This window comes from Miniopterus natalensis, chromosome 9 (assembly GCF_054644295.1).
Source record: "Miniopterus natalensis isolate mMinNat1 chromosome 9, mMinNat1.hap1, whole genome shotgun sequence".
NCBI lineage: Eukaryota > Metazoa > Chordata > Mammalia > Chiroptera > Miniopteridae > Miniopterus > Miniopterus natalensis.
This window is the reverse complement of record NC_142089.1, coordinates 52,573,129-52,588,507: the sequence shown is the minus strand read 5'-3', so window position 1 is coordinate 52,588,507 and position 15,379 is coordinate 52,573,129. Positions and strand designations below refer to the sequence as shown.

General features: G+C 41.4%; 1 protein-coding gene and 1 pseudogene across 2 annotated transcripts in view; one reads left to right on the top strand and one right to left on the bottom strand.

The window, feature by feature from the left end:
* Window positions 1-3,463, bottom strand: part of PRKACB (protein kinase cAMP-activated catalytic subunit beta) — a 95,671-nt gene extending 92,208 nt beyond the window's left edge. The window contains exon 1 of one of the 2 annotated variants that reach the window (XM_087820555.1): window positions 3,282-3,463. In XM_087820555.1, the coding sequence (XP_087676681.1) occupies window positions 3,282-3,327 (46 nt within the window). In that variant the 5' untranslated portion in view covers window positions 3,328-3,463. The remainder of the gene's footprint in view (window positions 1-3,281) is intronic. The other variant, XM_087820556.1, reaches the window with a different exon arrangement.
* LOC107543169 (large ribosomal subunit protein eL30 pseudogene) lies at window positions 563-1,061 on the top strand (annotated as a pseudogene).
* Window positions 3,464-15,379: the final 11,916 nt, after the last annotated feature.

Sequence of the window (15,379 nt, the reverse complement as noted above, 5' to 3'; positions counted from 1 at the left end):
GTCATAGAGAACATTTTATGGATTTGACCCCAAAGGTAAGGGAAGTAAAGGTAAAAATATGTGAATGGAACATTATCAAACTAAAAAGTTTCTGCACAGCAAAAGAAACCAATAACAAAACAAAAAGGCAACCAACTAACTGAATGAAGGATCATATTGTGCAAACAACAGCTCTGACAAGGGGTTAATATCCAAAATATATAAAGAGTTCATACAACTCAACAACAAACAAACAATCCAATTAAAAATGGGCAGAGGACCTGAAGACACCTGCCCCCAGAGACATACAAACGGCCAACAGATATATGAAAAGGTGTTCAACTTCACGAGCTATTACAGAAATGCAAATTTAAAAAGTATAATGAGAAACCACCTCACAGGTAATAACAAGTGTGGGAGAGGTTGTGGAGAAAAAGGAACCCTCCCTTCACTGCTGGTGGGAATGTAGACTGGTACAGACACTATGAAAAACACCATGGCAGTTCCTCAAAAAATTAAGAATATAGTTACCATACGACCCAGCAATCCGTCTTCTGAATATCTACCCGAAAAATCTGAAAACATGTATTCGCAAATATACATGCACCTCTATGTTCATTGCAACATTATTCGTGGTGGCCGAGACAAGGAGACGGCCAAAGTGTACTTTGAGCTTTCTAGCTCCCTGGCCATCTTGGCAGCTGCTCTTGGTTGGGGGCGATCTACACCTAAGGCAGGAAGACGGTGGCCACAAAGAAGACAGAAAAAGTCACTGGAGTTGACCAACTCTAGGCTCCAGCTGGTTATGAAAGGTGGAAAGTGCATGGTGGGGTACAAGCAGACTCTCAGGATAACCAGATGAGACAAAGCAAACCTGGTCATCCTTGCCAAAAACTGTCCTGCCGTGAGGAAACAGAGCACTAGCCATGTTGGCCAAGACTGGCGGCCTTCACGACAGTGGCAATAATACTGAGTTGGGCAGAGCATGTGGAAAATACTACAGAGTATGCACATTGGCTGTCATTGCCCCAGGCAATTCTGATATCATTAGAAGCATGCCGGGACAGACTGGTGAAAAGTAAGTCATGCGAAATTTTTCTTTCATAAAACTGGCCAGAGTTTGGTTTAAAAACTGCAAAAACCAAAACAAACCGAAAGTGTCCTTTGATAGGTGATTTGATAGAGAAGATGGGGCACATATATACTATGAAATACTACTCAGCCATAAGAAAAGATGAAATACTGCCATTTGCCACAACATGGATGGCCCTTGAGAATACTATGCTAAGTGAAAAAAGTTAGTCAGAAAAAGCTAAGAACCATATGATTTCACTCATATGTGGGATATAAAACTGAAACTCATGGACACAAACAACAGTGTGGTGGTTACCAGAGAGGGAAGGGGGTAGGGGGATGTAGAGGGTAAAGAAGCCAGATGATTTAACTTTGGGTGGTGGGCACACAATGCAATATACGGATCATGTATCATAGACATGTACATTTGAAACCTATATGACCCGATTAACCAATGTCACCCCAATAATTTAATTTTAAAATAAAATCTCCACATCACACACTAAAGCATGTTCACTGATAATTTGCATGACAGTATAGCCAACTTTTCTGGAGCTCCTGAAAAGTTACACCAAAACCTTACTGGTGAGACATACACCATATAATCTGATCTCACTATTCATAATAAACAAAATGAATGACTAAATCCTTCCAAACCTTTGCTTTACTGACACAGAAAAAAACTTTCCTTCATGCTAAAATACAAAACTAGCCTAAAACATGTTACAAACATAGAAACATTAAAAGATACACTTTACACAAACTGGTGTGATCAGGCATTCCCTCAAGTGCTGAGAGATGTAATTTACTGGTGGAGATATAACCAATACCATTTGTTATTCGGACTGAATTTTAAAATCTGAGATGAACCCGACAAAGGCAAATAAATATTTTGTACACAACAATCCAGATATACTGAAGGGGACCAAAGTTTTGCCACCCCAAAAATGTCCCTTCTGCAATATAAATTTTAAGATGATTGTTAAGAAACAAAAGACTCGGAACAGTTGACCCTCCAGCTTCACTGGCTTAAAGGAATTCAGATAGAAAAACGTGCTTCGTGGAAAGGAGCATCACCTTAGCATCCTAACACAAACTAAAAGCGTCAGGCAGGGAGAAATGTAGCAAAGCCCGTCTGTTAGACTCCCCTCTGTGTCCCACTGTTTCTGGGCGGCCCAGCAAGAATTTGTTTAGCACCTTTGCTCTTTTCATCTACCTGTAAATTGCCTACTTTCCCTTTGAAATCCCAGACCCCTGACCCCTTTCTCCTTTGTCCAAAATGGCATATAAACCTCAACTGCCCAGAGTGTCTTCAAGTTTCATATTTTATGGTACCTCCAAATGTACATCAGTATGAATTTTGGAGATTTTTCTCCTGTCTCATGTAAATTTATCAGCCCAGTTAGAAGAACTTAGAAGGTGGGAGGAAAATTAGGTTTTTTTCTGCCATCACTATATATCCGTGTAGCCATACAGAAATTCAACTGCCATGATTTCTTACTGTTTGGTGCAAAGTGCGGCCTGCCTGCACTTTCAGCGCTCAGAAGAAATTCACCGTGTTCTGGGAAGCTCTGGGCTCGGAGTGACCTTTAAGTTCTACCTTGTAGTAACAGATTCCTGAACGTCCTAAGAAAAGGCAAGCCTGCACTGCCTTTTTTCCTCTCGTGGATAAAGTTGTCTTTCAGTCTTATCATATTTTCCATTCCTCCTCCGAAGAGGGAGGATCTCTAAAACATAGTTTTCCACTCCGGATCAGCGTCGCCGGAGGAGCCAGACGCGCGGCCCCTCGCCGTGCGCTCGGGCCGGTTTGAAAAGGTGATGGAGGGAAAGGAGCCAATCCTGGCGGCCGCACTACCTGTGGCTCCCAAAAAAGGCGGGGCGGGGAGGGGGGGCGAGAAGGTTGGGATGGTACCGGGCACTTCTTTACCAGAACCATATTTGGGGAAGTGTTTCAGAATGTGGGAGTCCCCCTCGCTCCGGGAGGAAGGGGCGTCGCGGGGACCGCTCCTCTCCCTGCTCTCCAACCCGCCCTGGGCGCTCAGCCCTCGCGCGGGACCGGGGGGGCGGGGGGAGGCAGGCAGCCGGTCCCCAGGGCCCCCTCGAGCAGCTCCCGATCGCCGCTGCAAGGCCTGGACCAAGCCCGCGGCCTCGGGGCGCCGACCCCGAGGGGCGCTCCGTGCCCCGCGCGCGCCCGCCCGGAGGGTCCCCGGGCGGGGCCCCGCACTCACCGCTCTCCACCTCGCTGCCTTTCTTGGCGGTCGCCGCGTTCCCCATGCCTGGGGCGACGGAAAGAAGGGGTCAGGGAGGGGAATGGGGGCTGGGGCCGCCCCACCGCTCCCACGGGCGGAGCAGCTCCCACTTCGCGGGTCCGAGCGGTCGGTGCTCCGGGCGCCGAAGCCCCGAGTTCCCGGCGGGACGGCTGGGCCGGATCCGAGCGCCGGGCTTCGGCAAACTCCTCTGCCCGGGCGGCGGCGGCGGTGGCGGCGCTGGCGCCCGGGCGGCCCCGGGCAGACACTCCCCCTTCCCCGCCCCGCCCTCCCCGCGCGCCCCCGGGCAGCGCGCGCCGCCGCCCGGTCCCCGCCCCTCCCCGCGGGCGCGCGGGCGCGGAAGTGACGTGCGGGCCCCGGACGCGGGGGGCCGCCCGAGGGGCTCCGTCCGGCCGAGGTGGCCCCGGGCGGCCGGGACTGGCTGGCCCGCGCCCGCGGAGCCGGATGTTGTCGGCGGGGCTGGTGGCCGGAGGCTCATCCCCGAGAGACTGGCCGCCGCGGCGCCCGGAGCGCGGCCTGGGAAGCCGAGCGGGGGCCCGGGCTGCTCTGCGCCCCGCGGCGCGGCGCCTCCTCTCCCAAGGCCGCCTCCTCCCGCAGCCCCTGCGGGCGGGAACCGCGCCGCCGGGGAGAGACGGCGGCGGGGGGACGTCCCCGGGGCCTGGGCACCGATCGGCGCCCGCCGCGGAACCCGCCGCGAGCCTCTTCGCCCCGCGGCCGCAGGTACCCGCCGAGCCCCCTCCGCGGGGACTTCAGCGCCCGCCACAGGCCCTTGGTGTTCACTCGCCGCGTTTTCACGGATCACTGTCTCAGGTTTTGTCAGACCTCCCAGGCGGAGAAAAAGGGAAATGTTAGTGTTTCTGCAGAATGCCTGTTGCTGTTCAGCGTTGTCTGTAGCAGCCTTCTGTGTGGATGTCAAAATAAACGCCTTCCCACTTGGTAGTTGCGTTTTTATTAATACGCCTCTTAGAGCACTTAAATTTGCGAATGGCTTTCCCGAACGGGTTGTTTGTGTAGCGCTATAGTACTTTCTGTTGCATGTTTCTTTGAACTTTGCGCTGTGAGCATTTATTCCAAATTTAGTGTAGAAAGACTACCCAAGGGACAGGGAACACATAAATTATTTTGTGTCCCCAAGGCTGTAGGTGTTTAATGGATATCTGTTGACTTGAAAGTAACCAGAAGAAATTTCTCAGAATTTTTAAAAAACATTTTGTATGACTGTCAAAAATGGAGAGGTAACTGTGGAAGTTTGTCAGTAAGCTCTTCCTGCTATTTCTTATTACCTATTCTGTTAAATCAATTTAATAAACATAACACGGATACTGCATTTTAAGTACTATATAAATGGTAGCTCACTTTATCCTCAAGAACCCTATAAGTTGCTTTACTATCACTGTTTTACTTAGGAGCAAACTGATCTCCACAGTAAGCCTACATAAGCAAAACCAGTTATATTAGCCCCTAGATAATTATATTTTGATTTTACTAGTATATTTTATCAAAACTATGGCTAAATTTTTGCTAGTTTTGTGCTGTACATTCTTTGACAGTACCTGTAAATAAAAAATACCCAAATTTCCAAAACATTTGCTTCTTTATCAAATTACCAAACAGATGGGGCAAGAGCTTTCATGAAATCTCTGCTTTATAATTGAAGCCCATCTCTGACCAAGGTGAATCTGGCCCACTAAATTAAAATTATGTTCACATTATTGATAGTGACAAACCAGAGTGGTATATAGTGAAGCTGAAGTGGTTTGAGCTTTGAAGTCAGAAATGTCTGAGTTTATGCTATGGTATAGCCACTATCTGTGACCTTCACATAAATTATTTCATTTTCTTTTTCCCTAGTTTTCCAAAATGTGAAGTTATGTGGATTAAATTAAACCATATATGAAAAGCACCCAGGATAACTTTTGTTACATAGTAGGCACTCAATAAATGTAACCCTGTCTTCCACTCCCCCAATAATATTCTGTGTCTCCTGCATTTATGTTTCGGTAACAATCACTTAACAAATAAGATTGCATTAAATATAATGAGTCCCTACTATATGCAGAGCATGATGGGGGTACAAAGATGAATAAAACTGTCCTCTGCCCTCAAGAAGTTTTTGTGTAAGGCAAGAGGGATGTGTAAGTAAGTGATTCTATAAAATAAGACTAACTTTGTAATATAGTGTAAATATAAACAGGTCACTGAGGAAAGGTAAAGGAAAGTGCTGTTAAGTCATCAACCACAGAGAATTTAGTGTTGATTTTGCTGTTAAGCAGATGGGGAAGATCATTGAGCACTAAGAATAGCATGAGCAGAGGCTTGCATGACAGTTCTCCCAGTTCATATTGTCAATGTAAGAAACACTCAAACCTGTAGAGAATTTTTGTCAGTTTGAGTGAAACTGATGACAATTGCTGGGAAGCAAAATTTCAGCGGATTGAGAAAATGCTCCAGAGAATGGCAGTTTTGTACCTTATTTTATATATTACAATCAAAAAAGAAGACATAAGTGGTTTACATGAAATCCACTGGTGATAGATTAGGGAGGTGGGAGAAAGCAAAGTGGAGATACTTCTAGGATTGGCTATAAAGTAAAATGATAAACACATACTTCCTTTACATAGGTGGGTACAGGAGAGTTAACAGTCAGCAGTTAACTCAATAACAATGAGGGGATTTGTGGTCTCTGCTCTGGTGCAATATCTGTTCTTTGAAGGGTCTGGAAAAAGGAAATTACTTTGACATTCCAAAGGTGTATTATCATAGATGAAAAAAGACAATAGACAGGCTCAGTGAAGGTAAAGATTGACCTTTGTCAGGGAGGATACTAGCCTAGGACATGACTGCCTACCACAAACTGCTTTTTAATTAAGAAAGTTTTCATTTCAGACCATCCTTTGTGGTTACTTTAGGTCTCTGAGTTTGTAAGGCTGCCACGCAGGCCTTCCCTGAGCTAGTCGGGTTAGAATGGGGCCCCTTTCGTCCACACACCCTAATTCTGTGTATACATTGACTGTATTCTGCCAAGAAGGCTCTTTCCACATGAGAGATTGACATCCTCCCCGTTAGCAACTTAAAGAACAATGTCTTCTCTTTCCCAGTATCCGCATGTTATAAATATACTATACCTGTTGGTTCTGTGTGAGTCACATGACCATTCCTGTGGAAGCAGGGTGCCATGCTTGGCGTGGAATAAGAGAAGCGCAGTATTCTGGAAGAAAGTGTCAAATAAGGTAGACAAAAAGAATAGATGCTTAATACAGTGAAAATAAGAAAGACTTAAAGCTCTCAGTCAATTTTCCATCCTGGGTGACTGGATAACAAAGGAAGGTAAGGAATGAAGGAGAGAAAACTAGTTTTTTAATTAATGAGAGGTGTGTCTTACAGAGTTTGGGTTGGTAGTGTGGCATGTATATGGGGATGAAGAAAAGCAGGGAAATGTAACAGGTCAATACAGGAAGTTGTGAATACAGTGTAAAGATGGGACTCAACGCCACAGCTCTGAGTGGAACCTCACAAAGACAAAATGCAAAGGAAAACGGCAGCTAACAATGGGCAGTTATAGAAAAAAAGAAGGGAGTCCTAAAAGTAGCCTGGAGTCCTCAGACAAGCTGAAAGCGAACCAGAAATGCAGTCACAGAGGTCAAGAGAGAAAGAGGGGTATCAATTTGATTAACTGCATGCTAGAAATGGACTCTCAGTAATGGAAGCAAAACAGAAATGTACTGATAGAATATACAGATGCTTGTAGAAAGGAAAAGAAAGCTGAAGAACCAGGCTTGGCACACTCAGGAACCAAGCAGCTCCCAAGATCAAAATAGTGATTGCTGTGTGACGTTTCCCCTCGAAATAGCCAGTGGAACAAGAAAAGATACTGTTTTCAGTCTTGTTCCTTTTCCCACACTTCAGTTTCTAGGGAGAAAATTCAATTGGTCTACCTTGGGTTAGGTTTCTGCTTCTTACCCAGAACAAGGCAACTGATTAGCAATCTCAAGAGACTCATCAATAGGGAAGCAGAAATTCCCCAGCTACAAAAAGAAGATGGAATAAAAGTTGAACACTCAATAAAACAATGTTTACTATAAAGCACTTATTTTACAGAGTAGTAAAGACAAGTATTTCTCCTCAGTGGATCTGCAGTAGGCTACACTTTCTCCCCTCCAAAAAATGTGGTAGACTTTATCATAAAATAAAAAAAAAATTTTTGTTAAATATGCCAGAAATATTCTGTCACCTGATTTGGTAGACAAAATAGTGAGCTTAGCTAGGTTGCATGATACTGGGCCATTATTTTAAAATCAATTGTATTTTATATTTTAGTAATAAACACTTGGAAATTGAAATTTTAAAAATACAATTTACAATAGCATGAAATAAATGAAATACTTAGGAATAAATCTGACAAAAGATTTGCACGACCTATCAAACATTGCTGCAAGAAGTTAAAGAAAAACTAAATAAATGGAGAGATATACTGTGTTCATGGATCAGAATACTCAGTTTTGCTCAGATGTCAATTCTTCCAAAATTATCTATAGATTCAATGCAATTCCAAGCAAAATTATAGCAAGTTTTTTATAAAATTGACAAGCTGATTCTAAAATCCATATGGAAATACAAAGGACTTGGAATAGCTAAAACAACTTTGAAAAAGAAGAACCAAGTTGGGAGACTTTACCTGACTTAAAGATTCATTATAAACCTATAGGATATTAGGGTTCTTCAGAGACACAGAACTGCAAGCTTGAGAAACCAGGAAAGCTGGTGGTATAATTTAATCTGAGTCTGAAGACCTGAGAACCAAGGGAGCCAATGTGGTTTAAGTCCCAGAGCTCTAAGTCCTAAGAACCAGAAACTCTGTCATCTGAGGGCAGGAGAAAATGGATGTCCCACCTCAAAAAAAGAGAATTCATCCTTCCCTTTTTTGTTCAATTTGAGCCCTTAACAGATTGGGTGATGCCCACTTACATTGCTTTGGGTGAGTAGATATTCTTGACTCGGTCTACTGGTTCAAATGCTAATCTCTTCTGGAAATACCCTAACAGACACAGCCAGAAATAATGTTTTATCAGCTATCTTGGCATCCCTGAGCCCAGTAAAGTTGAAACATAAAATTAATTATCATATATAGTAATCAACACAATGTGCTATTGGTATAAAGGTAGACAAGTAAATCAATGGAACAGAAGGGAGAATCCAGAAAGAGAGCTATACATATATTTTTAATTGATTCTTGACAAAGGCACAAGAAAGTTAAGTTGCACATTCATTGGAGAAAGGTGGTCATTAAACAAATGATTCCACAGTTAGATATCTGTATTTAAAAATATCTGACCCATATGTCACACTATATAGAAAAATTAACTCAAAATGTATCATATGCATAAAGTAAAGCCTAAAACGTAAGACATTTTTCTAGTTAGATTTTATGACTAGTTGCTAGTATTATTGCATTGTTGTCAAAGTACATTCTCTGTATTATTTCACTCTGAATTTCTTTAGAGGGAGATTATGGCCAGTTATATGGTCAAATTTTGTTTATGCTCTAAGTCTGCATGAAAAGAACTCTTCCACTAATAAGTAAGAAATCAGTTCCATGACTGTGTCTCCTACTGTCAGCCCTGAGTTATTGAGCTCGCTGGTTCTCGAGGATTCCTCATTGCCTTAGTGAATAAAGTATCCTCTGGGCTCTCCCAGGAAATAAAGCCAGGTGAGGTTCTCCAGTCTCATAATTATCTATCAAGCTTCACACACCTGGAGCCAGCTGAGCTTTTACTTAGTACTATTCCAACATATTTCCAGTATTTCCATCTTGTTTATGTAGGCATCATCATGTCCAGGCCTCAAAATGCCATCTCAACCCATATTAGGACTGGTTCCAGAGGTCTTTGCCAGAATGTTGAATCACAAGGCATGGGAGAGTATTGCCCATGTCAATAAAATTTCCTCTATCCAATCATATTTCCCCAACTCCACTTCCACCAATCTATTCCCACAGGTGTTCCCGTAGTTCCTGCAAGTACTTTTTAGCCAGGACCTGAAATTCTTTTTGTGTATGCTGTGCAGCCAGTTCTTGTTATTTGAAGTAGTTATGTTCTATAAAGTCACTGAGCCTTTACTCCTAGGTTAAATACAGGGTTAGATTTCTGGCTGCCTTGGATCACAATATTTTCCTTAGCTGATCAACACATAACTTTGTTTTATATATGTTGCTGTTTAAAGACATTTTATTTAATATATGTGGTTGATTCATTAATGTTGAATAACTCATGTCTGAATGAAGCTAACCTAACACATATTTTCTCCATAAGGCACATCACAGTATTCTTGCACTTAGAAACATTAGACAGAATTTCAGAACTATTTTGGGGGGCCATTTTAAACAGCAAAATCACCCAAAACAAACAAAAACAAACAAAACAAACAAAAAACCACAAACTGTGAAAAGACATGGCATTAGAAAGACTGGAAAAAGGACACTTATTTAAAGTATGAGAGCTGAAACAAGAAGGTAGAGTGTGGCCTTGTTCAACCTCATACTAAGTATCTGCAACTAAGAGCTCAAATTTTTTGCAGCAATGCATAAGACGGGAAATGACCGTAAAAGTGCTGTATTGATTTGGGGGTTACAAATTAGTGAGTAGGCAAATTTGCAAATCTGGAGTCCATGAATGATCATGATCAACTATACTGCCAGTTCAATGCAGTGAGGAGTAGAGAAAGTAGATCTTGAAGATGATAAGCATTATCTTTGAGGCACATGTCTCAAGTGAGGTCCTTGAAAGATTTTTAGCTAAGGGGAGACTGCTGTCTTTTAACAAGGGGCAGGGGTCTGTTCTGTTGTCCAGAGTAATCTGGTGATGTTAGTCTCAGGCTTGTCCGTGAGTCTTAGGATTCTTTTCCTGCTAAGACCATCTTTGACATTGAGGACCTGGAAAGACTGGGCCTTCCATCTTTATCATAGTACTGACACTCTTACAGAAAGATCTTGAGTCTAATTTTCATATAGCCTGCAGGAAACAAGGATCACCTTAAACAATACTATTGGGTTCCAAAAATATGAATTAATGGTTGGATAACCTGAGCTTGTCTTTTTCTTCTTCAAGGCTTCCAAAAGTTGACAAAAGCCGGTATCAACACAATCCTTATAATTACCATTGTTCTCACAGCTTTTGAATACCGTAGCTACCCTAAAATCCAATGTTTATATTTCATCTTCACCCACCCCAATCCCAATTCACCATAGCCAGCAAAATTCTAAAATAAAAAGCAATAAGATAACTTTATCAGATGTTGAAATATATTTTAAATGAAGGTGGAGCGATGTCCCTCTTTTTTGCCCCCCCTTCACAACAACAAATATTTTGGCATCCATCCACAAATAAAAATGCCTTTGTGGAAACTGTGGGATACAGCACCACTCACCAAGTGACCCAGGAAAAGTCTTGCCCTTCTGTGCATTAGGTAATAGGCAGACAGACCTCGGTCCTCGCTGTGGACACTGCAGTGACCCATGAACCAGCTCCAGCTACACTTGACCTCAATTGAAGAGTCCCTATACAAGATTTACTTAGACAATCACTCACGGGTAAGAGACCCTTTGCTGAAGTCCAGGTTTCCAGAGGAGAGGACGGTGCCCTCCATCAGAACAAAAGATATATATGAGTTTAAATACATTGGAATGGGTAAGAGGAACAGTTTGACTTTACCTGAGCCACTTCTGCCCCCAAAGCAGCATAGGTTAACGCCAAGAGAGATCTTCCTTGGCCCAATATTTCTCCTATAGGGGAAGGAGAGAGCATGTAAATGAGTACCCAGCCTCCCCAGCTATATGGATGGTGACAAAGAGGCTCATTTTTTTTTCTTGCTCCATCCAGAGTACTAAGAGGAAATGTCCATGAGTGGGGAGTGGGAAGAGACTGGGAAAGTTGCACATAAGACTTTTGGCGGGCATTCAATAGACAAGAATCCTACTAACTGCTTGGTGGACTCCATCAAGAAGCCTACCAGTGAACCACTGGGAAAGCCCCACCTGTGGATCACCCCAGTTTGCCCATGGGCAACTCTAGCACCCTGTGTGCCTCACCTACATACACACCCACTCTGTGGCCAGCACTGTGCTGCCAAAGGTGACACAGCCTGAATGAAGATTCACTCAAGCAACAAGGATCTTTAGAAGATGGCAGGTGAGCATGCATAGAAAGCAGGCCCAACTCTAAAGGACAGCAAGATACCACAAACTTGTGCTATAGCACCACTGTTGGGAAAACAAAAGAGAGACTGTCAGCACTCAGCCTGGTCCATTGTAAGATAGAGAGAGGGCATACAAGCTTAAGAATTCTGCCACAAGAGGGAGCAAGAATGTGTCCATAGAAGGTCTGAGAAAGCCTCAGAACCTAGCAGGGCTGCTAGAAGGTATTTTTTCCCCTGAAGGCAGTTAATAAAGATAGGAGGAGGTGACTGCTACTTCAAATGCGAAGACAGCCACACAAAACTCCAATGAACATGAAAAATTAAGAGAACATGACACCATCAAAGGATCACAATAATGTTCTAATAACCAAAGATATGGAGATCTATGATTTGCCCAATAAAAATTTTGAAATAGCTCTTTAAAGGAAACTTAATTAGCTACAACAAAAAACAGAAATACAATTTAACAAAATCAGGAAAACAATACATGAACAAAAGAAGTTTAACATAAAGATAGAAATCATGCAGAAGAACCAAACAGAAATTCTGAAGTTGAACGGGTCAATGAATGAAATGACAAAATGCAGGAAAAAACAACAGCAGACTCATTGATCAAGCAGAGGAAATAATTGGTGAGGTTGAAAATAGGAACTTAGAAGTATCTAGTCAGGAGAACAAAGAAAAAAATGAAAAACAATGAAGAAAGCATATATGGGATACCATTAAAAGAACCAATTTGTGAATTATCGGAGTTCCAGAAGGAACAGAGAAAAAGGGGGAAGAAATCTTCTTTAAAGAAAGAATGGCTGAGAACTTCCCAAATCTGGGGAAAGATTTGAATATCCAAGTTCAGAAAGCTTATAGGTCACCAATAAAATCAATTTAAGTCCTCTCCAAGTCACATTATAATAAAACTGTCAAAAATAAAAGACAAAGAGAGAATCTTAAAAGCAGCAAGAGAAAGAAAAAAAAAAGCTTGTAATTTACAGGGCAACCCCATAAGATCATAAGCAGATTTCTTAATAGAAATCTTACATACCAGAAGAGAGTGGGATGATATATTAAAAGTGCTGAAAGAAAAAAATTGCCAACCAAGAATACCTGGCAAAGCTGTCTTTCAGAAATAAAGGAGAGATGAAGACTTTCCCATACACACAGAAGCTGAACGAATGAATCCATTACCACCAGACCCCCCCCTTACAAGAAATGTTAAAAGGATGCTAAGTATATATGAAAATATATGACACAGTGGCAAAGATAAGTACATAGTCAAATTCAGAACACTCCAATACCATAATATGGTGGTGTGTTGACTCTAATTAATATCCAGTAGATTCTTGAAACCACAGATAATACTTAACCCTATATATACTATGTTTTTTCCTATACATACATACCTATGATAAAGTTTAATTTATAAATTAGGCACAGTAAGAGATTAACAACTAATAAAACAATTATAACAATGTACTATAATAAAAGTTATGTGACTGTGGTCTTTCTCAAAATACCTTATTGTACTGTGCTCACCTTTTCACTTACAGGAAGCACTTTATGGCGTCTCTTTGGCATATCTAAATTACCAGCATTACTACTCTTGCACTTTGGAGACCATTAGTAAGTAAAATAAGGGTTACTTGAACAGAAACATTGTGATACTGTGACAGTAAAGGAATGATTCATCTCCCGGGTGGGATGAAGATTTCATCCTGTTACTCAGAACAGCATGCAATTTAAAACTTATAAATTGTTTATTTCTGGAATTTTCCATTTAATATTTTTTGGACCATGGTTGACAGTGGATTACTGAAAATGCAGAAAGTGAAACCATGGATAATGGGAGACTACAGCCAGACTTTTAGTGGATATTATATCAAGAAATAACTTGTCATAATAAGAAAATAGATAATACAGTTAAGTGCAAAGTTTACCTTACATCCCCAATAAGACTGCTTAAGTGACCTTTCCTTATGATCTATATCAATGGCTAGATCAAATTCTTATTTATTTACATTAGCTCAGAATTTAAATCACTTTTCTCAAAAATGTCTCCTTGTACTTGAGCCAGGTCACTACAGTAAAGACAAGAAATTTCTAAGCACATTATGTCACTCCTTACTTAATTACCTCTAGTCTTTTCTCACTAGTTATAAAATAAACTCCAAACTCCATGGTCTTCCATTTAGCTGCACAGGAATGTTAGTCTTCGGGGCTCCACAGAGGAGAAGATTCAAGAATGATGTTTTGAAATGGCTGGTGGACATAATTAAGTAAGAGAGATTGGAAGAGTACTATGGGGGATGGGGAGCAACCTAACTAAAGATTCATTAGCAGAATTATCTTTCACTGGAGTGCAAAACATGGGCCAGAATACAGAAGAAAGTGAGTTGGGTGGGGTTAAATTCTAGAGGGCCTATAAGGCTTTTATTAAGAATTTTAATTAGATTGAACTGATAACTTGGAAATCATTTTATAGCATCTGAAAAGGGAAATACAGGTATGATAAAAATTCTTTTTTAGGAATTTTGTTCATACTGTAATGTACAGGTTAGGTTGGTCCTGAGACTACTATCTTTTTGAGGCTTCCAATTCAGTAATGTAAATCAGAAACATCAGGAATATTTGTAGTTGATTTAATTGCATATATCTATTTCTTTTGAATAATACTGCAGTTCTGATGAAAATGAGAAGCCTCGTGTGCGTGTGTGTGTGTGTGTGTGTGTGTGTGTGTGTGTATAAATATAGTCTCAATGAGAGAACACACAGAATATGATAGTGAAAAATCAATATAATGTGTTCCTGGATCCATGCTTTTGTGTCTTTTTAAAACATTTACTTTGAAACTCAAAAATAAGAATAAAGTTTGATTTTCACTCTTCTTGGTGTGTGTATGTATGTGTGACATACTAGGTTTTGAGGACAATTACAAGGGCAAGAACATTTTTACTCTTTGGCTTTAGTTAGCCCAGATACTGGTTAAAGGTAACTAGGACAAAATGCATTTGAAACTCTCATTGCAGTATTATATTAGATGACAACTTGACTTTTTATAATATTCTTGAAGGCGTTGATATAATGATGAAAAATAATTCCTGAATGGAAATAAAATTGGTATATTCCTTGGATTTAACAAGGTCAGGAGTCCCCTTCAATGGAAGACATGCAATATTTACCAGGAAGAAGACTCAAAAGCAGAGTTTTGTGATTCCCTTTGAAACACTACATCTAATTTCTGAATTCTAAGCTTGTTTATGTTGTTGGTTTTAGAAAAATAAGTTGACAGAGTGAATAAGTAACTTATATAGTTTATCCTTCTAAAACTATCAAAAGATTCCATTTTTATCATTAGAGACTAAAAGTTTTGCCCAAATAGTTGTGAAAAATAGAAAAATAATCTCTGGGCTTCAAATAAGAGGATCTGACTAAATCTAAAACGCATGATTAACTTTCATTTTTCTCATCAGTAAAATGGGTGAAGTTAATACCTACTTTATGGTATTGCCATGACGATCAAAATGGCTTTGGGCCTAAAGTCCCTTTAGGTGAGCTGGCCTGGCAGTTGCAGAAAGCTTGATGAGAACTGGAGGGAAGCAAGAGCAAAGTAAAACTTGCAATGATGAATGGAACCCATGAGAACAAACTGGGTTTCATGAGGACAACTGGAACCTCCATGGTGTGAGGGACCTGCTGGAGAAGGCATTCACTACCGTGGAGTTTCACATACACTTTTCCCAGGACACTAAGAAGAGAAGCCATGGACCTGGTAGCACCCCACACCAACAAGGTAAACTAGAATATCAGCGATAAGTACGAGCTGCCACACTGCCTAGAACCCTACACTGGACTTTAGGACACAAAAATGGCAGCTT